Source organism: Lodderomyces elongisporus, chromosome 2, assembly GCF_030384665.1.
Source record: "Lodderomyces elongisporus chromosome 2, complete sequence".
Lineage (NCBI taxonomy): Eukaryota > Fungi > Ascomycota > Pichiomycetes > Serinales > Debaryomycetaceae > Lodderomyces > Lodderomyces elongisporus.
The window spans coordinates 1,881,739-1,908,339 of record NC_083674.1 but is presented as its reverse complement, the minus strand read 5'-3'; the positions used below and the strand labels follow the sequence as shown (position 1 = coordinate 1,908,339).

At 36.2% G+C, this 26,601-nt stretch overlaps 11 protein-coding genes across 11 annotated transcripts; 5 read left to right on the top strand and 6 right to left on the bottom strand. All coding sequences in view use genetic code 12, as the record gives it.

Annotated features, from left to right (window-relative positions):
- Positions 1–117: 117 nt before the first annotated feature.
- Positions 118–1,671, top strand: DDC1 (DNA damage checkpoint protein; the record flags this gene model as incomplete). Its single annotated transcript, XM_001527171.2, has 1 exon — positions 118–1,671. The coding sequence occupies one exon, from the start codon at positions 118–120 to the stop codon at positions 1,669–1,671; it is 1,554 nt and encodes a 517-aa protein (XP_001527221.2).
- A 21-nt stretch (positions 1,672–1,692) lies between these two features.
- PVL30_002026 (uncharacterized protein) lies at positions 1,693–3,357 on the bottom strand (the record flags this gene model as incomplete). The annotated part of the gene is made up of 1 exon (XM_001527170.2): positions 1,693–3,357. The coding sequence occupies one exon, from the start codon at positions 3,355–3,357 to the stop codon at positions 1,693–1,695; it is 1,665 nt and encodes a 554-aa protein (XP_001527220.2).
- Positions 3,358–4,137: 780 nt separating this feature from the next.
- On the top strand, positions 4,138–6,327 carry PVL30_002025 (uncharacterized protein; the record flags this gene model as incomplete). Its single annotated transcript, XM_001527169.2, has 1 exon — positions 4,138–6,327. The coding sequence occupies one exon, from the start codon at positions 4,138–4,140 to the stop codon at positions 6,325–6,327; it is 2,190 nt and encodes a 729-aa protein (XP_001527219.2).
- Positions 6,328–6,486: 159 nt separating this feature from the next.
- On the bottom strand, positions 6,487–7,281 carry KXD1 (KxDL motif-containing protein 1; the record flags this gene model as incomplete). The annotated part of the gene is made up of 1 exon (XM_001527168.2): positions 6,487–7,281. One exon carries the CDS (start codon positions 7,279–7,281, stop codon positions 6,487–6,489), a length of 795 nt encoding a protein of 264 aa, XP_001527218.2.
- A 380-nt stretch (positions 7,282–7,661) lies between these two features.
- Positions 7,662–11,087, top strand: APL5 (AP-3 complex subunit delta; the record flags this gene model as incomplete). Its single annotated transcript, XM_001527167.2, has 1 exon — positions 7,662–11,087. One exon carries the CDS (start codon positions 7,662–7,664, stop codon positions 11,085–11,087), a length of 3,426 nt encoding a protein of 1,141 aa, XP_001527217.2.
- Positions 11,088–11,333: 246 nt separating this feature from the next.
- On the bottom strand, positions 11,334–12,200 carry SLC1 (1-acylglycerol-3-phosphate O-acyltransferase; the record flags this gene model as incomplete). Its single annotated transcript, XM_001527166.2, has 1 exon — positions 11,334–12,200. The coding sequence occupies one exon, from the start codon at positions 12,198–12,200 to the stop codon at positions 11,334–11,336; it is 867 nt and encodes a 288-aa protein (XP_001527216.2).
- A 1,431-nt stretch (positions 12,201–13,631) lies between these two features.
- GLX3_2 (glutathione-independent methylglyoxalase) lies at positions 13,632–14,345 on the bottom strand (the record flags this gene model as incomplete). Its single annotated transcript, XM_001527165.2, has 1 exon — positions 13,632–14,345. The coding sequence occupies one exon, from the start codon at positions 14,343–14,345 to the stop codon at positions 13,632–13,634; it is 714 nt and encodes a 237-aa protein (XP_001527215.2).
- Positions 14,346–16,020: 1,675 nt separating this feature from the next.
- PVL30_002020 (uncharacterized protein) lies at positions 16,021–16,728 on the bottom strand (the record flags this gene model as incomplete). Its single annotated transcript, XM_001527164.1, has 1 exon — positions 16,021–16,728. One exon carries the CDS (start codon positions 16,726–16,728, stop codon positions 16,021–16,023), a length of 708 nt encoding a protein of 235 aa, XP_001527214.1.
- A 1,459-nt stretch (positions 16,729–18,187) lies between these two features.
- GLX3_1 (glutathione-independent methylglyoxalase) lies at positions 18,188–18,901 on the bottom strand (the record flags this gene model as incomplete). The annotated part of the gene is made up of 1 exon (XM_001527163.1): positions 18,188–18,901. One exon carries the CDS (start codon positions 18,899–18,901, stop codon positions 18,188–18,190), a length of 714 nt encoding a protein of 237 aa, XP_001527213.1.
- A 3,099-nt stretch (positions 18,902–22,000) lies between these two features.
- On the top strand, positions 22,001–23,899 carry DAL4_1 (Allantoin permease; the record flags this gene model as incomplete). The annotated part of the gene is made up of 1 exon (XM_001527162.2): positions 22,001–23,899. One exon carries the CDS (start codon positions 22,001–22,003, stop codon positions 23,897–23,899), a length of 1,899 nt encoding a protein of 632 aa, XP_001527212.2.
- Positions 23,900–24,422: 523 nt separating this feature from the next.
- On the top strand, positions 24,423–25,943 carry PVL30_002017 (uncharacterized protein; the record flags this gene model as incomplete). Its single annotated transcript, XM_001527161.2, has 1 exon — positions 24,423–25,943. The coding sequence occupies one exon, from the start codon at positions 24,423–24,425 to the stop codon at positions 25,941–25,943; it is 1,521 nt and encodes a 506-aa protein (XP_001527211.2).
- Between the last annotated feature and the right edge of the window lie 658 nt (positions 25,944–26,601).

The following is a 26,601-nucleotide window of genomic DNA, read 5'->3' as shown; positions in this document are numbered from 1 at the left end:
GCCTTTCTTTGTCAACCTGCATTCAACACACATCCTTTCCCTTTTTTTTATTTTCTTTACAATTTATCTTTTGTCTTTCATTAAAATAAAATCGCATACATACAAACGTACTGTTACATGTTTCTAGCGGAGATAGAGAATAAACGACATAAAACTTTATGGTCCAAATCAGTGATTGCACTTCAGGCAGTAGCAGAAGGAATTAATTTTTCGGTACGAGAAGATGGAGTCTCACTTTCAGCTATCAATTTAAGCAGGACTTCACATGGTGAGATTTTTTTCAAACGACTGTTTTTTAGCAAATATGAGGTGGACTTTAGTAATGTGATGCAAGATGGATTTGCACCAAAGACTGCAATCACTCCGTCTCCCTCATACTCTTTCTTGATTAACTCGCGTCATTTGGCAACACTTTTTCGCAATTTGGATTCCAATGGATTGAAATACATTCTACTACGCGTTAATTGGAATAAAAACGCATCGCATACCGTAAAGTACAAACTACTAATAGAGATAAAGAACAAAAAGATGATTATCAAGAAATATCAAACGGGCTATTTACCAATTAGCAAAAAAGAACTTTCCGTTGCAACAACGTATAAAGAAGACTATTCCAGGCAAACAAGTAACAATAGAGGCGATGTGAATAGGGTGCACCATATCATGATAGATTTGGTTATTCCCCGACAATTTTTGGAGATGGTGCCGACTTCTGCCGAGGATTTCAAAATTGACATTAAGAACGACAAGATTCTGTTTGGTGGATTTACAAAACAAATCATCAAAGACCGCGATTATATAAAACAGCCCATGGCTGTTACTGTTACCATCAATCTTGAAGAACTTGCCGATAGTAATCTTGTACCGAACGACACACTCGATCAACCAGAACCAGCTGCTAGAGTATTAGTCAATTTTGGAATGCGCGATTTCAGAAATTTCCTAACACTTGTGGGATACTTTACATCGTCTGCATCTTCTTATGTTGATCAGTTTGACGAAGAGTATGCGAACTTGGGAAACCAAAACGACTATTTCCACATCTATTTTCGTCAACCGGGTGATCCAATTTTATTTGATTTCCAGAGCACTCTGCATGTAGATGTGCAATTCATACAAATCACGGCTGGTGATAAGAGCGTAGAAGATGGCAGGGAAATCGATCCTACTGTTTTAAGGAACAGAATGACATTAGAGGCACCAATTGTACATCGTGTTGCTCAAAGCAAAGAGTTGGATGCCATAAGAGAAGGTGAAAGGACTACATCGGCAACAGAGCAACCCCAATCACCGCCCAACTTGCCCTCCCGTTCACGTCCACGTTCACGTTCACGTTCTGACTCTCATTCCCTTTCTCGTTCTAGATCAAGATCTGCTTCTCCGGAATCTATGAGACGTTTTGCTTTTGGGCGACTGCTTCTTGCCAACGAGGGTATCGATCGCACCATTTTAAAGCCACTTGCCGCTGTGCATAATGAAACAGATCGTCGCTCCTTTTCAGAGCCACTGCAAGACGTTATTACTTATGATCAAAGTAATCAAGGCCGTTTCGACAATGATACAGAATATAGTGATTCAGAAGAAGAGGCGGCTCCTCCGTTAAAAAGAAGATTGATTGAAAATGAAGAATACGGCCCAACACAGGTTGAAAAAGCCAAATCCATATTTTAGTTCAATGAATGATTATATAACTTACTTGCCTATTTTTTTTTTGTAGGTAGAACCCATCAGGTCTAACTTGTCGCCATAACTCACATGTCCACTCCATGGCATATCCAGCAGTGAATATAGAGCTGGCGGCAACTGGAAAGGCATTCTCACAAAAGTGTGGTCACCACGAATAGAGGACTTATTCTCTTTATAAGATGGCACCATCGTTGTCCCTTCTTTTGGAGTGAATAATACACCTAATTCATAACTGCTAACTTCATACTCATCCGAGTGGTCATTAACAAATTTGTTTCCTTTCTTGCTTCCCCAAGCCTGCTTGGAAAGGTTGTGGCTACCCATATAGCACCATTTAATGGTCTTCCAATTATCGGCATTATCGCACATGTATAGCTTGACGTGCGGCATAACTCTTTCTCGACCAGTCACCTCTTTTGTATCGCTCGAATCCCACTTGCTCAAATATGGCTTAATTGCTTGGGTGAAGTAGTTTTTATGTACAAAAGACCTTGTATAATCAAAATGTATTGCGCTTCCTGCAACGTATCCAATTGTACTAGAAGCAACTTCATCAACAGTTGGGAATATTATATGCGGCGTGTAATTGTGTTCTTTTTGGTGTCTTTTGATACTTTCTTTGCCTGGAGCTAGTAATCGAAATTTCTCATCCTTGGAAAAAATTAAAGGACATAAAAGATGAGTGAAGATGCCTGCTGTCGCCCATTTCTCAGTAGAAAATGGGTACGAAATTGCAGAGACTTGCGCCAACACGTTAAAATGTTTTTTTTTATTATGCTTGTCATTATCGATCTCATTATGTTCCACATTTTTATTGTTCAATAGTAAATTATTCCTTTCTAATGCCTTGTACAAACTTCCATGGCCATATAAAGAAGAGTCTTTTTGCAAATTATACTTTCCCGGTGCCGATGCAATAAGTTCAACATCCACGCTCAGGAAATTGTACAGGTTTAGCCTTGTAGCGAGTTTATCGACTGGAACTTTTTTGTATTTGTTCAAGTATCCAATTAAATCCTTCTTGAATTGAATGCCTTTCTCGCCTATAGTTTCGCCGCTTTGAGGAAGACGACCCGATCGCCACACCATTTGAGTTAGACCGCCAAAATCTAGTCTAGTAATGTTACTCGACGAGATGACAATTTCCACGGACAGATCTTCAAAGAAATTTATCATCATTTTTGTGTGATGTGTACCAAACCGAGTGGGTATATCAGCAACCACTTCGCAGATATTATAATTGCTTGTAATGCTCTCAGTCTCTTCATAATCGGGGTCTAACAAACGACTACCCGTGATAAACATTATCTTCTTTTGTTTGTTTCCATTTTGTTTCCGCGTAAGGAAGCTAGAGTGCAAGAATGTCAAAAAGAATGGCAAATCGACAGAGAAATTAAACTGAAATGTCTCTTGCAAATCTGCTGACCCTATCAAATCCGCGACTCTAACTGTATCCTTGTTCACTTCAACAAGTTTATTTTCTGAATAGCTAGGGTTATAGAGTAGTTGAATGGGCGATGCATAGCTTTGAGTATCTTTTTGTTGTAGTGTCTTTGACTCATTTGGCAGATTGTGCTGCACAATACTACCTGTTTCATGTTGAAGTTTTTGTTTCTTGTTCCAATGGGCAGAGGCGGCCAAGAACGCCTCAGATGTTCTCTTTCTATCCATAGTTTGGTATAAATTTTGAAAACTTTAAAATTAAAAAAAAAAAAAAAATAATGATTATGGGAATAATAATATTAGGAGTGGTAACAATAACAATAATAATAATATCAGTGGTGGTAGTATTAATATTAGTGATGATGGTGATAATATAAACACTCCACTTTTGAGGTCATGCAACGTATCGAAATATTCTTGACGTAATTAAATAATTAAATTGGTTTAACAGCATACAACAATTCGAGGCATTGGAAATGTCTTATTTTTACCAAAGGTCCTTTGCCTCTAGACACTTTTTGAACTCTGTGTGTGTTTTGTATTTAATCTGTCTTTGGGAAACTGATGGAACGATGCACACTACCGTGCGCATTTTGACTTGATGTTTGCAGTAGTTTGTGTCTACTCCGCTTTATTTCCTCTTTTGTCTTTCCTTCATTTTTGACTGCGAAAAGAAAAGACAGAAAAGAGAAAAAAAAAAAAAAAAAAAAAAAAAAAAGAAAATATGGAGAACAAACATTTGAAAAAAAGGTGCGTATGGTTTAAATGTATGACGTATCAAACAGTACGAAAATAGTTTGGGAGAGAGTAAGAAAGTGAGAAAGTGAGCTTCACCAAACGAGGCTTGGAGACATTGAATAAAGCGCAGTCGTGAAGAAGTCAAAATTATCCAATAAAGGGATTTCTCTAACTATAGACCCTGTCTTGCTAACAAATTTCGCTATTCACTCTCTACCTTCTACTTGCTTTTCCAGCTTTTACATCTTCCCCCCCCCACCCCCCGCCATAATGACAATAAGCTTCAATTTCAGAGATAACGAAATTGTCTCCTCGCCAACAGTTATAGTCAGCGGATCTACCTCGCACCATTTACAACGAGGAGTTGTTGGATTCATAAACAATGACAACAAGGTTTTCCCTCCACAATATTTTGAGGTCAATAATGGACAATTCAAGGCAATTGTTCATGTATCCCCCAATGAAGTAAATCATTTCAAGGTGGAAATAATGAGTAATGGATATATATCATCTTTTGGATTTCCAGAGTACAATGGAGGTAAGCCACAAGTCGTGGATACGGGACTGTTGAAACTAAGTTTCAATCCCTTGCCGCAGAATAAACCTGTTCACTTGTGCATCATCCGAGCCAGAGACTCGCCTGGTGTTTATGACATACCACATTACAGGCTTAATCGAGGCGAGCGACCAACTTTAGAGAATGCAATAAAGAAATTAAAAGTGGCAGGAAGAATGATGCAAGCATTCACGCAAGACGAAATGCGGTCTGTTGGATTTAGTAATAGATCTTTTCAATTTACCGAAGAGGAAACACACGATCAAACGATATTCGGATACACTGTTCAATCGCCAACACCCCATAATGAAATTAAAGTGCATGTCTTAACCAGTCCTAAAACAGTTGCCGAATTGCGCAGCCCTGACTTGGCACAACAGAATCCACATGCAAAAGATAACGGAGGATTATTCAGTCATGCGATTGATTTGGTGAAAAAGACACCGGAAATCTTCAACACTGAACAAGGAACTGCTGTACAGTGTGCTGTGATGTACCTTGACTCGACTTATGACAAGAAAAACGATATGATTCTTACTCATGCTGCACTTGGAGGTGGTACAAACGAAGTGAAAATGGCTATATTTGGTTCGCATGGTCTTCACTCGTATCCTCAAAACTTCCCATTGATTACTCCATCGTATTTGGATGAGACTAGGTTGTCAAAAAATGAAGTTGCAAATGATTGTAATGAGTGTGGTACTACCTGGGAGTGTTTGAATATTTGTCTTGGTGCTTTCATGCACGAAATCGGACATGCGTTAGGGTGCCCACATCAAGTCGATGGAGTAATGTTGAGAGATTATGTGCGATTCAATAGATCTTTCATGACACGCGAGCTCGAGTGTTTGAGAACTAGAAGCAAGGGTGAGGTTATTGGCAATAATGGCATGTGGTCTCAATCGTGTCATTGGAACCGATTGGATTTGATAAGATTTTTATACCACGACTCGTTTGCACTTCCTGTTGACCAATTTGACAAGGTATATTCCACAACGAGGAAACCAAACTCTTCGTACCAATACAATTCAGCCCCTACAGCGTATCCATTACCACTGGGTGAGAGCGTTGCAAAATCGGATTGTGGAATCTTTTTAATGGAAATTATAGATGGAGATCTTGCCAGAGAACACGTTGCATTTTTACCCCCTGGATATGGAGGCCCAGGTGTTCAATCAGAAATCAATTTGAACTATAATCAGTTCTTGCAAAAGTTAAGAGCAGTAAAAAGAGACGCTAATGACGAATTCAAAATAAGAGTTCTCTCATTGGGCGGAGATTTGTTTATTGACAATTTCAAAAAGCACTCTTCTGAACTGCGTCAGGAGTTAATTGAGAGCGATTTTGGTTTGGGTAGAGGCAGCCTTTTGGGAGCAAAAAGTTCATTACTTGGTCAAGCCAAAGGACCAATCCACATCACGCAATTTCCACTTGCGTCGGTATATAAAGTAAGGGTTTATGCAGGTGGCGCACTTGATGGCATTAAATTCTACTATAAAACGAGTACAGGATCAGCACCATTGCAACCAGCACCAGAGTTGCCATTAAGAAACTATGCAAAAAAAATGTTTGGATTCGATAAAAGAAACGCCAATCCACCTGTTAATTCAGCACATGGACAAACTGAGGGTACAGCCTTGGTAGGTAAGGAAAAAAATTCATACTCGGAATTTGCTTTGCAACCAGGAGAACACATTGTTAAATTTAACATCAGAAATGGTGCTTGGGTCGATGCTGTGCAGTTTGTCACTGACCAAAACCGTGTATCGCCAATGTTTGGTAATACTAATGGTGGACACGTCTCGTCTCTTGAAGCACCAGGTTCGGGAACACAAGTTGTAGGAATGTTTTTCTATCTTGGTAGTTGGATTGATGGTATTGGTATTATTTACACCGTGACCTAATAGATGTTTGTAAAGTTCCTTCCCCATTTTATTGATTCCATTTTTTCCTTTTTTCTTTTCCCTTATTCTATTTCTTTTTGTTTCTCATTTTGCAGTTTTCCTTTACTGTTCATTTTTCTAGATTCTATTAATCTCGTTTGTCAATGAATCAGCTACAGTTTAATCTTCATCTATTGGACGTTCCAATACTTTATCTCTTGCTTGATGAAACTCGATGGGATACATTTGCGCAAGTCCAAGACGGTGTTTATTCTTTTTAAATGGTATGCTGAGCAGCAGACTCTTTGTGCCATTGCGAAGCTTTTCTATACGTGCTTCAATGGACTTTATATTTTTGTTTAAACGCTCCACTCTGGATAGCTTATCAGAACCGAGCGTTTCGAAATTTTGTTTGAACAATTGGTGCAATCGAGTAAAACTTTCATTCAAAATTTTGCGTTGCTCTAACAATTTTTGGTTCTCATTGTTTAATTTCCCGCTTAGCTGGGCACCTACAACTAGCGTCTTGTCCAAGTCACTCGAGTCCAATGCAGATAACAATGAGTTTGAAAAATAAGAAGCATGGTCCAAGAGACCTGACACGTTATTGCCACTCAATTCAAAATCACGAAGAATAGTTCGTGAGTCAACAGAATTCTCTGTATCGCTATGTACATATTCGTCATCAGTTTCTGAGTAAGTGATCAGATCATTGCTGATGTTAGTAGTTCTTCTCTTATAAAACAGACTAACGTCTAATTCATTTTCATCCGAATCTTTAAGCTGTTCAAGCTCTTTTTGATGATCCAGTCCTATCACTCGTTTTGTCTCTTCCTCTTGTTCACTGAGTCTTTGGAAATTAAAGTTTTCCAGACTAGCCATTGCAAAATCCAGGATGTCTCTTGTATTGCTCTCTACTTGTTCTGCATCGTTGTCACCAAGTTTGTTGCTATTATTGTCTTTTTGATCAATCATTTAACATGGTGCACAAGAGGTAATCATGATTGGTACATATTAATATCTTGAGTTTTATATCATTTCTCGGTCGCGGCTTGCTATTGATTTTGCTCGCTCCGGAATAAATAAAAAAAAAAAAATAAAGAAAGAAAGAAAGTAAAATAAATAAAAGAATTTCGAAACTCATAGTGTGAAATATAATTGTGCATGGCACCACAGTCGTAGACAAATATATACACACACATTCACGTAAATTCACACACATATTACACATACACTGCCTTTTACAAAATCAGTATAAATTTTATTCGCTACCCACACACACACACATATATATATATTTATATATATATATATATATATATATACATATACCCATATCCACACGCAGTTACCAAATGTCTTTTCAGCTTCAAAACTCTGAAGTGTTGGCTCGACTAAAGCCGTTTGGGATACTGTTTGAAAAGAGTCTCAATGATTTGATCAAAGGGATACGTGCACATTCCAAAGAATCACCCGAGAGTCTTGCCAAGTTCCTAGATACAGCGATACAAGAATGCAAGTCGGAATTGTATACGACAGACCTTGAAACTAAAGCGATGGCGGTGCTCAAGCTAGCGTATCTCGAAATGTATGGGTTTGACATGTCTTGGTGCAACTTCCAGATTTTAGAGGTAATGTCTTCAAGCAAGTTTCAACAAAAGCGAATTGGCTATTTGGCCGCTATTCAAAGTTTCAAGAATGAACAGGATCTTTTGATCTTGGCAACCAACCAATTCAAAAAGGATTTAAACTCATCAAACCATGTAGAGGTTGGGCTTGCGCTCAGTGGGATAGCAACCATTGTTACACAGAATCTTTCAAGAGATATAATAGACGATGTGGTGTTGAAATTGACTCATGCAAAGCCTTATATACGGAAAAAGGCCATCTTGGCAATGTACAAAATCTTTTTGCAATATCCCGAGAGCCTTAAAATAAACTTTCACAGAATAATTGATAAATTGGACGATCCAGATGTGTCTGTGGTTAGTGCCACGGTCAATGTGATTTGTGAAATTTCAAAGAGTAATCCAAAGATCTTTCTCAATTATTTGCCAAGACTATTTCAGATATTGGAAGAGACAAAGAACAATTGGCTAATTATACGTATTTTGAAGCTATTTCAAAGCTTGTCCAAGATTGAGCCTCGAATGAAAAAGAAGATTTTGCCCACCATTATTGAATTAATGTTGCGCACACTGGCGTCATCCTTGATATACGAATGTATCAATTGTGCCGTCAATGGACAGATGTTGTCTCCGGAATCTTACAAGGATCAAGAAACAGCGCGACTTTGCATCAACCAATTAATGAATTTTTTTAAAACACGAGACTCAAATTTAAAATTTGTTGGATTGTTAGCTTTGATAAATATCTTAAAGATTTATCCGGTGCTATTGCAGTCCGTAGATGGTGTTTCCGATGTGGTGATGGATTGTTTACAAGAACTGGATCCCATTATCAAAAGAAAGGCTTTGGAAATCTCAAATTATTTGGTAACCGAAGACAATATAGTCGATGTAGTCAAAGTAATGCTTTTGCAGCTTATACCGGATGGGAAAGTTGTTGATGATAATTTAAAGTTGGAAGTTACGTTGAAGATACTTGAGATTGCTTCAAGGGATAACTATGACAACGTCCCTAATTTCAAATGGTATGTGGCTGTTCTCAAGGATATTATGAACTTGACAGTCTTGCTGAAGGACGAGAACTTGAAATCAAGTACCATGTCTCTTTCTTCTGGGGCAGAAATTGCTAACGCATTGGGTAAAGAGTTTACCACATTGGCAACAAAAGTTCCCTCTGTACGTGCGTATTTGTTGGAAAACGTTGTTGTGGAAGTGGCTTTGGATATTGGCGCAGTGGACACTGCGCCGGATCTCTTGAAACACATTTACTGGATATTAGGTGAATACATTGACGAATTGAAAGTTGGAGTCAATAACAATGATGAACTAGAGGTAGAGGATGAGGATTTGGTCGTTGGAGTGGGTAAAAAAGTTCAGATATTCAAAAATCTTCTCAATATTGAACTAAATCAGCGCTTAGTGGAAAGTTTGCGATTACTTGCTCCAACAATTATTTCGATTCTTATACAAACTGTGGTCAAGATTTTCAACGCTTTGGTAAGAGATTCTATTCGTGCATACTCTAACAACGGGGAGCTTTCGAGAGATAAGTATGATCAGTTGAGTTACCACTTGTATCGCTTAATTGGTTTTCTCACCTTATGGAGGGAGCACTCAAATTATGAGGTACAAGAAAGAGCAATGTCGTGGCTTGAGTTTTTAAAACTCTGTCAGGAGGCCATGGTTGGTGAGGATTTAGCTGCATTGAAAGCATTAGAAAAAATGGAAAAGAATGAGTCCGCTATGGGGAATACTGGTATTAACGGCACCACACTTGGTGAAGGCGAGTCCACTTCTGAAGATAGTGATATTGATTCTGATTTAAGTGACGAGCTGTCGAGTGAGTCCGATGATGCGTACTCAAATTCGGATTCAGACGAGCAAATCAACAGCAATGGAAGTTTTGCATTCGCCAGTAAACTCTCTGATAATCCATTTGCAGGTGAGTACCTGGCTATTGAAGATGATGATATTGATGATGTTGGTGGTGGTCATGATGATTTGAATAAACCTAATAAAAATGAAATATCATCTTTGCATGCACCTAGAAAATTACCTATGTTGGTCAGTCATATATTACCGTCCTTCTTTAGCGCTTTCCCGTTGAATCCTGTTTCCAAAAACGCACAGCGAAATATTCCTGTCCCAAATAGTTTGGATTTGGAGCTGGAAATTCACCCAGAGGTTGAAGTTCCGGAGCTTGTTACTTTTGATGACTCGTACAATTTGTATCTAACAGAACATGAAGTACCCGACGAGCCTTTGATCAAATTATCTAGTGAAGAAGTTGGTAATGGAAGCAAAAAATTGAATCGTTACAAAGATGATCCTTTTTACCTTGATTATGAAGATAAATCGAAGAAAAGTCTGTCAAGGAAATCGCTGACGAAATCCCCCAGCCTGGACCGCGATGTTAGGACATCTTCGAGTCCTACTATGAGTATTTTATCATCTGCATCGAATCGAGAGCAGTCAAACACAACTACTATGCAACGAAAGAAGCAACCAAAGATGAAAAAGGAAAAAGTTGCCATCTTGCAGGAAGAAACAATTGGTGATAGCGGCCAAGGTACTGATGGTACCAATTATGATGAAAGCAATTTACTTGATTTCGATGAGCCGACTTTGTCAAAGCTGAATAAAGGGAAAAAGAACAATAGAGGTATGAGCAATCTTCGCATCGACTCCTCTAGTTTGGCCAAAATTGATTTTGATTTGAATCTGGACTCTCTGGTACAACCATTGGAAAGTAGTAATGAAGGTGAGTACCAAATAGATTTGAATGCACTAAGAGAAAAGTTAGCAAGCTCTTCGATTGAGCATCCGCGGAAAATGGAAAAGGAAAAGAAGAAAAAAATGAAAAAAAATGAAAACGAAAACGAAGATGAAATTGAGAAAGAGAGTGAGAAAGAGAATGAGAAATTGAAAATGAAAATGAAAAGAGAAAGATTGAGTAAAAAGGAGAGACTGGAAAAGCTTGAAACGATGGAAGCAATGCAAAGTTTAGAAAAAACAAACCCAAAAAAGACAGTTTTAGGAGTGGACAAGATTGGAGATGCTGCAGAACTGGTGTCCAACGTCGAGACACCAGCGGTGATTGCGGTGAAATCAAAGAAAAAAAAGAGCAAGAAGAAAGCTGCTATAATAGAATAGTGCACTGAATTATATCTTGGTAATTCTAGAGCTGGCTTTGGTATTGGTAATAATGCTAATACTAATACTGATACTAATGTTGGTGTTGGTGTTGGTGTTGGTGTTGGTATCGGTGTTGGATTTGACGCTGGTGGCAATAGCAGTTACATTGGTGTAAAAAAGCTTTTGTCTAAATTGTTAATTTATATACTAATATGTTTCTTATACATATCCACGAATCACTAGCCAATTAATTACTCAATTGTATTAATCAGCAGCGACTAATGGGGTTTGCTCACTAATAACTTCAGTTTCCGTGTCAGTTGGGTTCTCGTTCTCTGAAGGGTAATGGTCTTCACTTGGCTTAACACCGGGTGCTTTTGAGTATCCGATACTCTTTAATTTCTCAATCATGGATTTTCTCACCTCTGCACATATATTAGTGACATCTTCGTTAGTCTCTAAATCGTCAGTTGACACTGGTGGTAACACTTCGATGAATATTTCACCGGTATTGAAGATTTTGCGTTTGGCATTAAAAATTGTTGAGGTATTTGATACGACAACAGGTATAACAGGGATTCTCGCTTGCTTGGCCAAATGGAAAGCCCCTTTCTTAAAGGGTAACATGTCCAATGCTTCTGTAGCAGATCTTGTACCCTCGGGAAACATGAATAATGCACGTTCTTGTTGTTTCAAATTTTGCAAGGCGCCATCCAATACTTTTTTAGCTTGTGCAGACTTGCTTCTGTTCAAAAAGAAAGTCCCACTAAGTGCCATGAACCAGCCTAAAAACGGAACGTATTTCAATGATGCCTTGCTTGTAACTGTGTATCCAGGTTGAAAAACTTTACCGAGGATAAGGATATCCAACGCTGATTGATGGTTGGAGATGACAATTGCAGGAAGGTCCTTGAGGTAATGCTCATTTTTGATTGTGATTTTAACACCGAGAAGAGTTCGGAATGTATGGTAAAAGACTCTGGCAACCGTGTACTGGGCATATTCAATCTTGCCGACAATACGTAAAAGTATGGATGCAATGACTCCGTAGATGGCGCATCCTGCAATGACAGATCCAAAAATGATTGACTTTAAGTAGAATTTGATTTTGCTAAGAACTGAGACTGACATTGTTATTAATGAACTTGTAACTTAATGGTGCTATACTCTGTGTTGAAAGATTATATAGTTGATGATAGATGATAATCGAAAAATAGATATAAAGAAAGAAAAAAAAAATAGTAAAGTAAAGTAAAGTAATGATCGAGGTGGGAGTGCTTGTTATGGAGTGGTTTACTATGAGATAGCTGTATAGTATTCCGAGTATATTAGACTATTATTATCTTTTGATAAAATTGTTGGGCCAGATTTCTATTAGATTTCTGTTTTCTGTTTGCTTTTAAAGTGAGAAGAACAAACAAAATAAAGAAAAAAAAATGTATAGAAAAAAAAAATAATTGAATAAAAAAAAAATACTTTAAAATTTGAAGCCCAGTTACCGCATCGGGGAATATCTATAAAGTTACAATAGATCCATTTATACTATGACAGCCGTGCAAATTATCTTGAAGAAACCTGAGAACCATTATCTAGAGACAAGTGGATAAACTCTAGCTCTATTAATGTTTTATTTTTTGTTCGCTCTCTTGTTGTTAGTTTAATGATCAACAATAATAGCTCTATGCTTGAACCACTATTCTTGGATGCTCCATAGCAAAGCAAAGGTGTAGTAAACGAGAATCAACAGTGAATATTTTGGCCATGTCAATGCTTGTAGCTCGCTCAAGAAAAGCCTTTGTTGTTAAAACTCCTACAATCTACCGATTTCGTTGTTTTTTGTTGTTTTTTTATTGTTGTTGTTATTGCTGCTGCAGTGGTGTGTTTTCTTTCAAAATGCTTCAACACGTGATCCAGTATTTTCTTCTCTCTTTTTTATTTTTTATTTTATCAAGTCAAGTAGGAAAGCAATTCGTAAATGCACACTTGTGACCTGTATCCCATCAGTAAAGAAATCACATAATTGTGATCCATAAACATTTTGGTGCAAAAAAAACACTGTTCTCCCTCAGATCTCTATAATTTTTTGAAATTAGTGGCAAGTGAGTATCAATTTCTTCTTTCGACGAGATTATTGTCGATACCAACCAACTCTTGTCAATTTCTTTCCTCTTCTTCCTCTTTTTCTTCTTCTTTTTCTTTTTTTTCTTCTTTTGAACCCCTTTTTGTCAATTGTCAATATCTTGATTGTATAATCATTCCTGAGTTTGGGTGGTAACAATTTCAAAGGCCAATAAGCATACTGCATTTACAAGAGCCACTCTTTGCCACACATTAGCTTCTTCGATGGATATGCACCCCTTGTGGATAATTGAAAATTAAAGAAAAGAACAGAAAGAAAAAGAGTAGCATTACTATCACTGCTACAGAAAACTAGAGGAATAGAGTTTATGACTCAAATTTAAAAAAAAGAAAAATACATGCTAGATGCAAAAAAAAAACTATCAATTAGTTACTCTATACAATATTTGTTGAGCACTCTGGTCTTTACTTAATTAAAGAAACTTAGGTGCTTGCAGATTCGACAACAGCTGCAATCTTTTTAGCAGTATCGATAGCAGATTGTGGATTGACACCAGTGACCAAGTTACCATCAGTAACGGTGAAGTTGTCCCATGGTCCATTTGGTGCGACATACTCAGCGCCCTCCCTTTCAGCAACTTGTGCAACAGTGGACAAATTGCTCTTCTTGATAAGGTCTCCAAGACCCAATTGTTCTTCTCCAATATCGGTGAATCCGGTAATCTTCCTACCCTTGATCAATGGCTCGCCATTGGAGAGGTTCAAGTTTTCAAAGATGGCAGGTCCGTGGCAAAGGGCACTTACAACTTTGCCGTTTTCCCAAGTCTTTGCAGCAATCTTTTTCAAATCGGTGGCTTTTGGAAAATCAAAGATGGTACCGTGACCACCAGCAGCAAAAAACACATCGAAATCGGTGTCAAGCAAATCAGATGCCTTCTTGATTTGTGCAATTGCCTTGTTGAATGCTGAGTTTTTGTCATTATAAACCTCGAGCAATTTGCCTTTCAAGAAATGGTCGGTCAAACTGTGGTCGTCATAGCCAAATTTACCGGTCTCTGAGGCAAATGTAATGTCGTAGCCTTTTTCAAAGAATTCCAAGAAAGGTTCCAATGCTTCGGAGATGAAGACACCGGTTTTGGAACCATCCTCATAGAATGACTCGTTGTATGATGTGAGAGCAATTAATACCTTGACCATTGTGTATGTGAATGTGTATTTTTGTTAAAGTTATCGCAGTGAATGTAGAATGAAAGTGATTAAGGATTAAAAAAAAAAAAACGAACTAGATGTTGAAATTGATCTGAAGATGCTGTATTTATATATCATCCGAAAATAAAAACAAGTTGACAAGGAATTTCATACATGCTGACAAATGCAAACAAACACATACACACACACATACACTGCCTCATTGCCGCTATTGGATTCCGCTCAGTTGTTGTCTCCATTACCCAAAAAGATGCTTTCAGTAAGCGTAAGCATGCCACTCCCTCGAGTGGATGCTTATGTTACAAGCCATTTTTAGAACCAGGACTGCTTTGATTTTTGTGTCAATTGCTTACTAATTATAACACTATGTGTTTGTTTGTTTGTTTGATTTTTTTTTTTTCTTTTGGTCCAGTGACAGGTAAAAAAAGACACCCGCCACGTCCTTCTGCAATCAGCCTTTACTCCACTCGAACTGGTTAATAGCGAGTACGGCGTTTATTTCTTGGAGAAGAACAAAAATTGAAATTGGTTCTTCAATAATGTGTGGTTGTACAGTCTTTGCAGATAAACAAATTATAGCTTATAATTAAAGTTTACCTAAAACATTTGACAGTTTAACCGCAACGGTTTTTTATTTATCGAAGGAACACAAGAAAAAAAAAAGAGAGGAAGAAAAAGAAAAGTAAAAAAAAAACATCAATCACGTGATATTATATCGTCTTACATTAAACAACAGATTTGGCATTCAACTTTTTCATCTTGTTAATTCAACGACAGCAAAACTCATCATTTTTCAGTTTTTGTTTTTTTTTTTATTTCTTTTCCTTCAGTCATTCTGTTGTCCTTGTTGTCGTTGTTGTTGTTCAATTGTCTTACTATTCTAAATGAAATGAAGAACGTAATAAAATAAAAAAATTGAAAAAAACAAGGGAAAATTTTGCACTGTTGATGACAAATTGTTTGCATATACCACATGATCAGTGTTTGTTGGTGCAATCCATTTAATACGTTTAATGGTGTGGTAAGTACATTCTTTTTTGTCAAAGTTCCTGTTTTGTTTGTGTTAATTGTATTAGTAATTTGAAAACACGATTAGCTCCATACAATTGCTATTCTTCTTGTGTATAGAACTTGATAGAAGGATAAAAACATGAAAAGTAAAAATGAAATAAAATAACATTTATGAATTGAAAGAAATGAAATTTTTAAAAATTTAAAAAAAAAAAAGAACAATAAAACAATTGATGAAAAATAAGAGAGAAGGAGATATATTTAGAAAAGAAAAGAAAAAAAGAAATAAATGTAAGGACAATTTTTTTTTTTCCAAATCAGATTACTCGTGCCGAACTCGGTCCTAGCTCGGTCCCAGCTAAATTTTCAGCATTGTTGCGAAATGTCGTTCATGGACAAGGGAAAAATAGTGCTGCAGTTTCAATATGCCTAATAAATTTGTTCAGTCACTAGCGAAAGGACTACTTTGATGGCAAACAATATTTTCATTTTTGTATACTGGTAAACTACTTGAGGAACCCACCCGATCATGTAGGCGCATATATTTGTATGAGTAAGATACATGGTTAGAGATGATAAAATTAAAAAGTAAAATCAAAACTAACTGACTAGACTATGTTAAGCTAAGCTAAGCTAATGATCAACCTGGTTTCTAAATAGAGTCGATTGCAGCAGAAATCTTCTTAGCGAGTTCAACGGCAGATGCTGGGTTGGCTCCGGTAAACAAATTGCCATCAACAACTGTAAAGTTGCTCCATGTATCCTTTGGTTCAATAAAGTTTGCACCTTCCTTTTTGGCAATTTCCGCGATCGTCAAGACCTTGTCCTTTTTAATAATCTCTTCCAACCCTAATTCCTCCTCGCCAGCATCGGGAAAACCGGTAATTTGCTTACCCTTGATCAATGGTTGTCCGTTGGAAAGATTCAAATTTGCAAATATAGCAGGGCCATGACAAACTGCACCAATCACCTTGTTATTCTCAAAAGTCTTTAAAGCAATCTTGTGCAAGTTTGTCGCATGAACCAAATCGTAAATGGCACCATGACCACCAGCAGCAAAAAACACATCAAAGTCTGTGTTCAACAAGTCACTGGCTTTTTTGAGTTGTCTAATGGCTTTGTTGTAGGGTGAGTTTTGGTCATCGTAAGCTTCTTGAAATTTACCGTGCAACGGATATTCAGCAAAACTATGTTCATCGTAGCCAAATGTACCTGTCTCGGAAGCAATGGTGACATCGTAACCTTTTTCGTAAAATTCAACAAAGGGTTCTAAAATCTCTGAAACCAAAGCTCCAGCTCTCTGTCCATCTTCGTAGAATATCTCGTTGTATGATGAAATTGCAATTATTACCTTAACCATTATTGAAGTTGTTTATCAAGTGAAGGAGAAGAATAATAAGAATAATAATAATAAGCAAAAACCTAGAAACTAGAAACTAGAAACTAGAAACCAAAAAATTAAAATTTGATAAACTAATTCTTACAACGGATGCTGGATATACATATATATTTATATATACTAGTCTGGTTTTTGAGAAACAGGTAAAACAGGAAAGGGAGCAGTAAATTTAGAAGCCAACAAGAACCATTTATTCTTATTACCGTCTTTTGCTTTAATGTCTTAATCTATTTTTGAAAAACAAATGTGAAAAAAAAAAAAAATCCATGATCAACGGACTTATTGAATTCAAGAGTGCTTTAATTAATGAAATGATTGCTTCCCGTGGGTATTGCTTTCAAAACATTACAACAATAACAGAATCAAAAGGACTAATCCATTTTTGTTGATATTTGTGTGTGTATATATGTGTGTATATATGTGTGTATATGTGTGTTTCTTTTTTGTTTTTAGTTCAATTGCTATAGCATACCTTTGTTCAATTTTAGACATAGAAACGTGTATTATTTTGTCGGAGATAAACTAACGTTTAGTACTTGTTTCTATTGTCTTTCTCAACCATCTATTTCTTTTCTCCTATAGCCTAAGACTAATCACTTATTCGACTAAACAACAAATGGAATTTAATTTTTTGTTTTAAAATGTTTAGTGCATTAGTTTTGCAGTCAAAACTCATTCATCTAGCAAGAATGACCTGATAAAATTGAATTAGAATAAAATGAAAGAGGAGAAAATATTACAATAATGGCTTTCTTTGTGGAGCCACATCTTAGAAGTAATGGAAACTTCCTATAATCTACTATGAGATTCAGTAAAAACTCTAAATTCTGTTAGTTTTGAACAGTGTCAAAGAATGAAAGAAGCAAAGATGGAAAAAAAGGAGTGTTTTATTGGTTAAGTCAAGTGCTAGATGCGTTTGTGCTGTGTATGTGTGTGCATGTACATAGATTATATTTATACTCCTATTGCCTAGCTTTTTGTAATGATAGTTGTATTTGATAGGTTCAACAAGTTTTCAATTTGACAAAAACAAAAAAAAAACAAAAAAACAAAAATAGAAATCTCAAAAAGTTTTGGAAAGCAATTGACTCAAGCTATGTTGATTGATTATAGCCTTTCAATATCCAGAAAGACAAAACAAAAACTCAAAAAAAAGTATGGATAGACTGATATAACTAATCGGAGGGTGATTGATTGAGATGCTAGTGCATAAGTTATAGACAATCTTTGCAGATATGCAGAAATGATTGAAAACAGTAGAATTCAGATTAGAGATATTCTACTGATATATAAATATTACAAAATATTAGACACTTTAATGAGAAACTAGCATAAGAAACTAAAACCAAGATAAGGGCCCCAAAAGTATTTGTTTGCCCAATATATTATAATTACTAGTATACAAATTTTCCTTAAACTTTCAATTGTTGACCGATTCAACTGCAACAAAAATCTTTCTGGCAGTTTCCACAGCTGATTGGGGATTAACACCTGTAATCAACTTGCCATCACTTACTGTGAAGTTATCCCAGGGACCCTTTGGCTCAACATACTCAGCACCTTCTTTCTTGGCAACCTGGGGTACTGTCAACAAATTGTCCTTTTTGATGATATCTTGTACGCCCAACTGCTCTTCTCCGATATCGGTGAATCCGGTAATCTTCCTACCCTTGATCAATGGCTCGCCATTGGAGAGGTTCAAGTTTTCAAAGATGGCAGGTCCGTGGCAAACAGCACTAACGACATTGCCGTTTTCCCAAGTCTTTGCAGCAATCTTGTGCAAGTCAGTGGCTTTTGGAAAGTCAAAGATTGCACCGTGACCGCCAGCGGCAAAGAAAACGTCAAACTTTGTATCCACTAAATCTGATGCCTTTTTGATTTGTGCAATTGTCTTGTTATATGCAGAGTCCTTATCCTCATACACTTCTCTTGCCTTTCCTTGTAAAAAGTCTTTGGACAAGCTGTGTTCATCATAACCAAATGTACCAGTCTCTGAGGCAAATGTGATATCATACCCCTTTTGAGCAAACTCCAAGAATGGCTCTAAAGCCTCACTAACAAAGAGGCCGGTTTTGGCACCATCATCGTAGAATGGCTCGTTGTAAGATGTAATTGCGATTAATGCTTTGACCATTGTGTATCTATATGTATCTGAGTATATCTGTGAATGTGTCTTTTTTCTTTTTCAATAAAAAGCAATTCGATTTGTTGTTATAGTAATAAAAAAGAGTAAGAAGGAAAACAAGTAAGATAAAGAGATTAGGTTGGCTATATGAAATAAGTTGGAATACTGCCAATATATATATATATGTATATATATATATATATTTGTACAAGTGCTAGGAAAGGGGTAGTACAACTATGGCTTTGCCATTGCCATTGCCATTGCTATTGTCGTTAACTCAATTGCTATCCCATTCCCATGATGAATACAAATAAAAAAAAGAAATCCCTCATTGGCAGCAAATTAAACAAAAGATACAAAGACTAAAGAATAAGATGGAAATAGCAACCTACTGCTCATGGCGCCTTATCCCCCAAACCTTTGCTCTCACGTGATATCTTTGCCTCAGCTTCAATTTTTATTTCATAGTATTTTACATTACATTATATTATATTGTATTATTATTATTATTATTATTATTATCATTATATACACTGTTCCACTACAACAAGAAGGAGATGATGTATCTAAACCATATACCATAAGAGCAAAAAAAAAATGCGCTTAGACGGAGACAAAGAAAAGAAGAAGAAGAAGAAGAAGATCTTTGCCATACACTTTGAAAGGATGTGGAGTTTAGAAACTTCTTGTACAATTACATCACATAGAGTGGACAAAAAATTCTACAACCAACTAATATCATAGCCTCATTTATATATATATATATAAAAGCAGAAACCAATTGTTAATTAAAAAACAAGAAATAGGGAGTAGAAGAAACAATACAAAGAAGAACAAAGAAATAGACAAGCATTTGCTTCTTTTTTTATATTTCCACAACAAGGTTCTCGGACTATAACATGTAAAATTGTTTTTGTTGTTGTTGTTGTTGATTTTAACTATTCTTTTTATGCTATCTGAAACTGAATCTTTGTTGCCTTTTAAAAAGAATATGATTAAAAAAAAAAGAGAGTTAGTGAATGTGTAGATCACGTGATATATAGAAGGCTTTAATTTTTTATTATTTGGAATAGAATCAAAGTCAACATTTAATGCTAATGGCCACGATAGAGTAATTGATTGTTATTTCAATTATTCCTAAGAACGAATTACAAGCATTAAAAGAGTAAAGCAACAAGAATGGGGAGAAGTAATAGTTTATAAAATAGAAACTCTTAAACTTTATGTCGAGCTATTGCTAGTCAAATATTTGCAAAAGTATATATTTTTATTTCCCATTCTTACTTTACATTCGTGTTAATTTTAACGTGTTTGATGTTTTGCTTGTTTTTTTGGTCCCAGATTCAAACAAATATTTTTAGCAGTCCTCTTGATTTAACTTTCTTTATTTTTTTTTTCTTTCTTTCGCTTTAAAATTCAAAATTTCAAAAGGTTACTGTTTATAGATAGTACTATATGGTTTTGAGTGGGTCCAGTAGTAAAAGTTGGTCTACTTATCCCCCTCTTGACCGAGATTATAATCATATTCAAAATAAAGCATGCTCTATTGTCCTATGTCTTTCTTTATCTTTTTTTTTTTTTTTTTTTTTTTTTTGGTTTTGGTTTTGGATAATGGCCCGACACCGGCAAAGTCCTTGATCTTTTCCTTATCTCTTGCAAAACAAGATCGTACTGCATATAGGATACTTAATCTGGTACAAAGCTCGGTGATCACCGCGATTCAAAGGCACTTTATATATATATATATATATATATTTTTTTATCTTTCCCTTTCCTCTTTCTCTATTTAGATTGTAGCGAAAGATTTAAACAAAAACCCAGTTAGGATAAATAAGTTCATAATCTGGGGCAGGTCAACTGAAGGAGACTGAAATTAATATAATATGTTTATCTTTTTTTTACATTAAAAGAGAGTAGAGAATGATGTTGAGTAGTACAAGCTATGAGTGACAAGATTGCAAAACTTTTGGTATTTTAAAAATGGAATGACTACAATACATAAAAACGGCAACAAGCGGTGGAAGAAGAAGAACCAGAAGAAGAGGACGAAGAGGAATGGAAAGGAAAAAAAAAATATTTCTATACTCAATGTGTAAGCGTGTGTAAAGAGCTAGATTTAAGTATTGAAATTTTTTTCCTCGAACGGCATTTACATAGTCATTCTGCATAATTTATCGTTTCTTTTTAAAACAGGTATCTCCAACCGCCAATTTTGCTTGCTTGACCAATTACTTTTGAAGTCTATATTTTTAATCATGTTTAATTTTGTTTTTTAATTTTCTTGCAAGAGATAATAGGGTAACCGTGTAGGAGGAGTGGAGGGGGGGGGGAGGAAGGCGGGGGAGTTGAATTACTGTTGAGAAGCGAAAGAGAAGGTGGAGTAGCAAGTAAAGCATTAGGGATGGTGCCAAAACGTTGAAACAGGAACACAAAACAGTTACTTGGTAGACTGTTTTCTTTCTTAATTTTCAATCTGCATGGGGAAGGAAGGTTGTGGATGAGAAGTAAAGAATGCCAATCTCACAAAGGCTTTAGATAAGAGATAACAACAACAACAACAACACTAACAGTAACCACAACCTCAAGGATGGATGATAATTAAAGCATCTGCTTTTGTTCTTTCGACTCTCTTTCTCTGCAACTTTTATTGTTCTATTTTCACTTTTCTTCTTCAATGTTTTTTTATTTTTCAACTTTTTTTTTTTTGATTTTAATTTTAATTTTTTTTTATTTACTAAAGCAAGTGTTGAAATCATTTCTAATCTGTCGATTGCGAAATAAATTTCCATATGTATAAAATGTTATCTTTGAACAAGACAAGAGGGTTCCACTATCATCAATTAATCACTTCATAATGAAAAATTTATCTAAGCGGTTAAGCAAATATCTTATCACACATACCTTCTCCTCTCCTTCCTCTAACTCCTCCTAAGAAGATTTTAGCAAATGAGTGTTTGAATGGTATATAAAAGTTGGAGTTTTTCCTTTCCTTTGTTGCATTGTTGATTTATTCAACAACAACAATAACAACAACAACAACAATAACAACAATAACAACAAGACCACCACCACGATCACGACCAACCCAATAATACTCTTTAATAACCAATGAAGAGTGAAGAAAAGGAATCAAGTACCGTGACCAATGCCAGGTACTCAGGCTCAGATCAAATAGACAACACTTCTGTTGAAGACATCTCCAATTCAGAACAAAACTCAATATGGCTGAGGATAGTTAAGTTCCTTGAAGTACAGCCCCGTGGCGAGTTGACCACTGCTCAAATGTTCCTTTATAACCACGATTTACGACCAGTGGAGGAGAAAAGAAGACTATGGTCATGGTATAACTATGTGTTTTTCTGGGTAGCTGACTCATTCAACATCAATACTTGGCAAATTGCTGCAACTGGTATGCAAGCGCCGCTGAACATGAACTGGTGGATGACTTGGCTCTCGGTATGGTTAGGTTACTTCCTTTGTGGTATATTTGTCAGTATTGGTGCTAGAGTAGGTATTCAATATCATATCTCATTCCCCGTTGCCGTGAGATCATCCTTTGGTATATACGGTTCATTGTGGCCAGTGATCAATCGTGTGTTTATGTCATGTATTTGGTTTGCCGTACAAACAGCAGTGGCTGGTCCAACTTTCCAATTGATGTTGCATGCTATATTTGGTAAAAGCTTACCAAACAAGATCCACAATACGATTTCAGATCCAGACTTGACAACTTATCAGTTTTTGGGCATATTCTTGTTTTGGTTGTTTCAATTGCCATTTATCTGGTTCCCACCACACAAGATTAGACACCTTTTCACAGTAAAAGCATACGTTGCTCCAATTGCTGGATTCGGTTTCTTGATCTGGACTTTGGTCAAATGTAATGGATTGGGAAGTGTTATGCATCAGAAGTCAGGATTACAAGGCGGTGAGTTGGGCTGGGCGTTTGTCGAGTCAACAATGAATGCATTGGCCAATTTCGCCACCTTGATTGTTAACGCACCAGATTTTGCCCGTTTTGCAAATAAGCCATCATTTGGTATGAAGTACTTGGTTTACACCATTTCGATCCCAATTTGTTTTTCAATCACCTCGTTGATTGGTATTTTGGTGACCTCAGCCGCTGAAAACAAGTATGGAGAAACTTATTGGTCACCATTGGATGTTTTGGGCAGATTCTTGGACAATTACACTTCAGGTAACCGTGCAGGTGTTTTCTTTATCTCTGCAGCATTTGCCCTTGCACAATTGGGTACAAACATTTCAGCAAACTCATTGTCGTTTGGTACTGACTGTTCAGCCATCTTGCCACGATTCATCAATATCAGAAGAGGTGGATACCTTTGTGCATTTTTGGCATTGGCCATCTGTCCATGGAAGTTGATCTCCTCTTCATCAAGATTCACAACTTATTTGTCTGCATATTCAGTTTTCCTTTCTTCGATTGCTGGTGTTGTTGCATGTGACTACTACTATGTTAGAAGAGGCTACTTGAAGCTTTCGCACTTGTATTCTGCCGATCTTCCAGGGCAAGAAGATAGCATCAGCAGCACAAAAAACACTACGATTAGATCCATGTATGCCTATAACAAGATTGGATGTAATTGGAGAGCATACTTGGCTTATATATGCGGTATCTTGCCAAATATTGTGGGATTTGTTGGTGCTACAGGTACACATACCGTGCCCATTGGTGCTACAGAAGTGTACAGACTCAATTTCTTTATGGGTTTTTGCTCAGCATTTATCGTATACGCAATTCTTTGCTATTTTTTCCCTGTTGAGATTGGAATTGAAAGAACCGGTCCATTTGAGAAAGGATGGTACGAAGAATGTCCCGATGTCGAGTTTTTTGAAGAAGAATTGGTGGGACATGAAATCCAACTGCAGGATAGTGTTATTGACGATAACGATTTAAGTTTAACATTTTCAAAGTCACCAAGAGAAAAAGAACATGACAATGGCAATGAAAATGTTAGCAAGCTCAGAAAAGTATTCTTTCATTGATTTAATAGGATTGGTTTCTGTAAAAAAAAATTTTTTTTGTTTTGTTTCTTTGCTTTGGAGTGAACTTCACTTCTTTTAATTTAGTTTAGTTCTTGTTAAGGTAAATCCTTGAGTATATATGTGTTAATTTAATTAATTTTACTTTACTTTATTTTGTTTTCTAATATCTTAATGGTGCAGTTGAATATAATCGTTTACCCCGATAAAGAATTCATTATCATTATCTTTAAGCGAGGATAGTTGAAAGATGACCAAGGAACTCCTTGCTCTTTTTCTTACTTTTTTTTTTTTTTCTTTTTTATTTCATTTTTTCATTTTTTCATTTTTTGCATCTTCTCGATCCCATCCAAACTACTTTTGTTCATCACTGAGGGCTTGATTACTTGATTATTTGATTATTTGGTTATTTGCTTGTCTGCTTGTTTTTCAGCTTTATTTTTCACATTCGCATCTACCCTCCCTTCTTTCCTTGTTTTTTCTTTTTCTTGTTTGGTTTAGTTGAACTCAACCATACAATACTAAAATGATACACCAAACTCGCCTTCGAATCATCGTCCGACAGTTTTCACTCAAAACCAATGGCTCCAATTTCCATCTACCAAAAGACTACAAACCCAATAAAGTCATCAAAACACTACCGCTAAGTCGATGTGCCGAGATATGGTGGAAATCGTTATCTAAAAATAGGACGAGTGAGTTGCAAAAAGAGTTGGTTGACTTGATGATCCCAAACACTGATGAGAATGCCGGCATAATTAAAGACCACAAACTAGTGGTGATAGACCAAGAAGAGAAACATCATATAAATGAAGTTGGTTTCAGAATCGAAAACGACGCTGATTTGCCTACAAAGCACCTAGTGTTTATTCACGGATATGGCGCTTCCTTGGGTTGTTTTGCTCGGAATTTTCAAATTATAAACAAGTTCAAGTCAAGTACGCAGTATAATTACCATGTGCATTTTCTCGACAATATCACTTTTGGATTGTCTTCGAACCCAAAGATTGCAAACGATACGATATCATGGAAAATTCCATCCACTGCAAGTATTAAGATGATTGATCACGAAGACCCTCAGAACCCCAAAAAATTGTATAAAAAGTATTACAAATTGATTGATGGGTACCAACTTGACCCCGCCAATTTTCAAAAGTATCAAAAACTATTTAAACCAATTTTGGAAGATATGGAGGATTTCTATTCTGGAGCAATAGATAAATGGAGACAAGCCAGTGGAATTGAGCAAATTGATTTTTTGATTGGACATTCATATGGTGCATACTGGAGCGGTTCATATGCTTTAAGAAATCCCGATAATGTACGAAATTTGATTTTGCTATCACCAGTAGGTGTGGAACGTCACGTTATGGCAATTACGAATGATACAGTAACCAGTGAAGTGGAAACGCCCACTTTGGATCCTACCTCTTACAAGTTTCTTAGTCGATTCCCCGTGTTATCCAAAGACCATATTTTGAAGTGGTACTACAAGATTCCCTTTTTACCACGCATTCTTCCATTTTTGGGTCCTTGGGGTGTTAAATTGTATTTTGGGATCTGGCTTTCGAAACTCTCAAAGATCAACAAACTTGTTGCAAAGCACGGTGGAGCAGAGGCGATATACAAGAATAGTAACGATTTGGTATATGGGACTAAGCGTGAAATTGAGTTGATAGTGGAATACTTGTACAATTCCACTACGCATGGAAGCCATAGTGATATTTATGTCAAGTACTTGTTGACACCGGCAACGGTGAGTAAGTGGCCCTTGTATGACAAGTTTATTACAAAATTAGAGAACAAACCACTGGATCTTCGCTTCAATTTATTCGTGTTTTATGGAGAGTATGATTTCATGAATTCTGAAGCTGGTGAGAAACTATTAAAAAAATTGAATCAAGAAGGTAATACAGAAAAAGTGGTTTTCAAATATGGCGAGATTGCTGAAGGTGGTCACAATTTGTACATTGATAATCCATTTGACACCAATGAGAAGATTTACGAAATTGCCAAAAATGAAGAACATTTGGAGGAGAAGTCGTAGATTGACAAAAAGAGAAAAAAGAAAAAAAAGAAAAAAAAAATAAAAAGAGAGAAAAGAAGAATAAAAGAAAATGTGTTGAATGAGTATTTATAGACTGATAGATTTTACATAGATTTAAATGATAGAGATAGAATGTTGTTTATTTGTAGATTCTCAATTGGAAATGAAGGTAGGTTTGGTAATGTACAAAATGTGAGACAGATACAGATACAGAGAGAAAGAGAGAGAGAAATAAAAAAAAAAGAGAGGCATAGAAATACTACACATGGTAGCTTCTTCTCAACCAGTTAGTAGTTAAGAGTGTTAACCAATAGCAGGATTGTTTTTTCCATATTACGCACAGACTAGGCAGTTACAAAAGTGCGCTTTCATATATCTTCTTTTCTACTACAGCCAAATAAAAAAAAAAAAAAGAAGATATATTGGATACTCCCATTCAATGCCAACAGAGCCAAAACAAATTTAAAAAATTAAAAAATAAAAAAAAGAAAAGGCGAGTTAAAGAGTAGAGAAATAAGCACATTTGGTAGCAGCTCACATACATCCATAACAGTTTCGAATAACCAAACACCACTAAGAAAAAAGTACTTACCAATTGGATTGAAAAATCAAAAAAAAAATCAAAAATCTTGAGGAAACAAGACTTTGACAACAAATA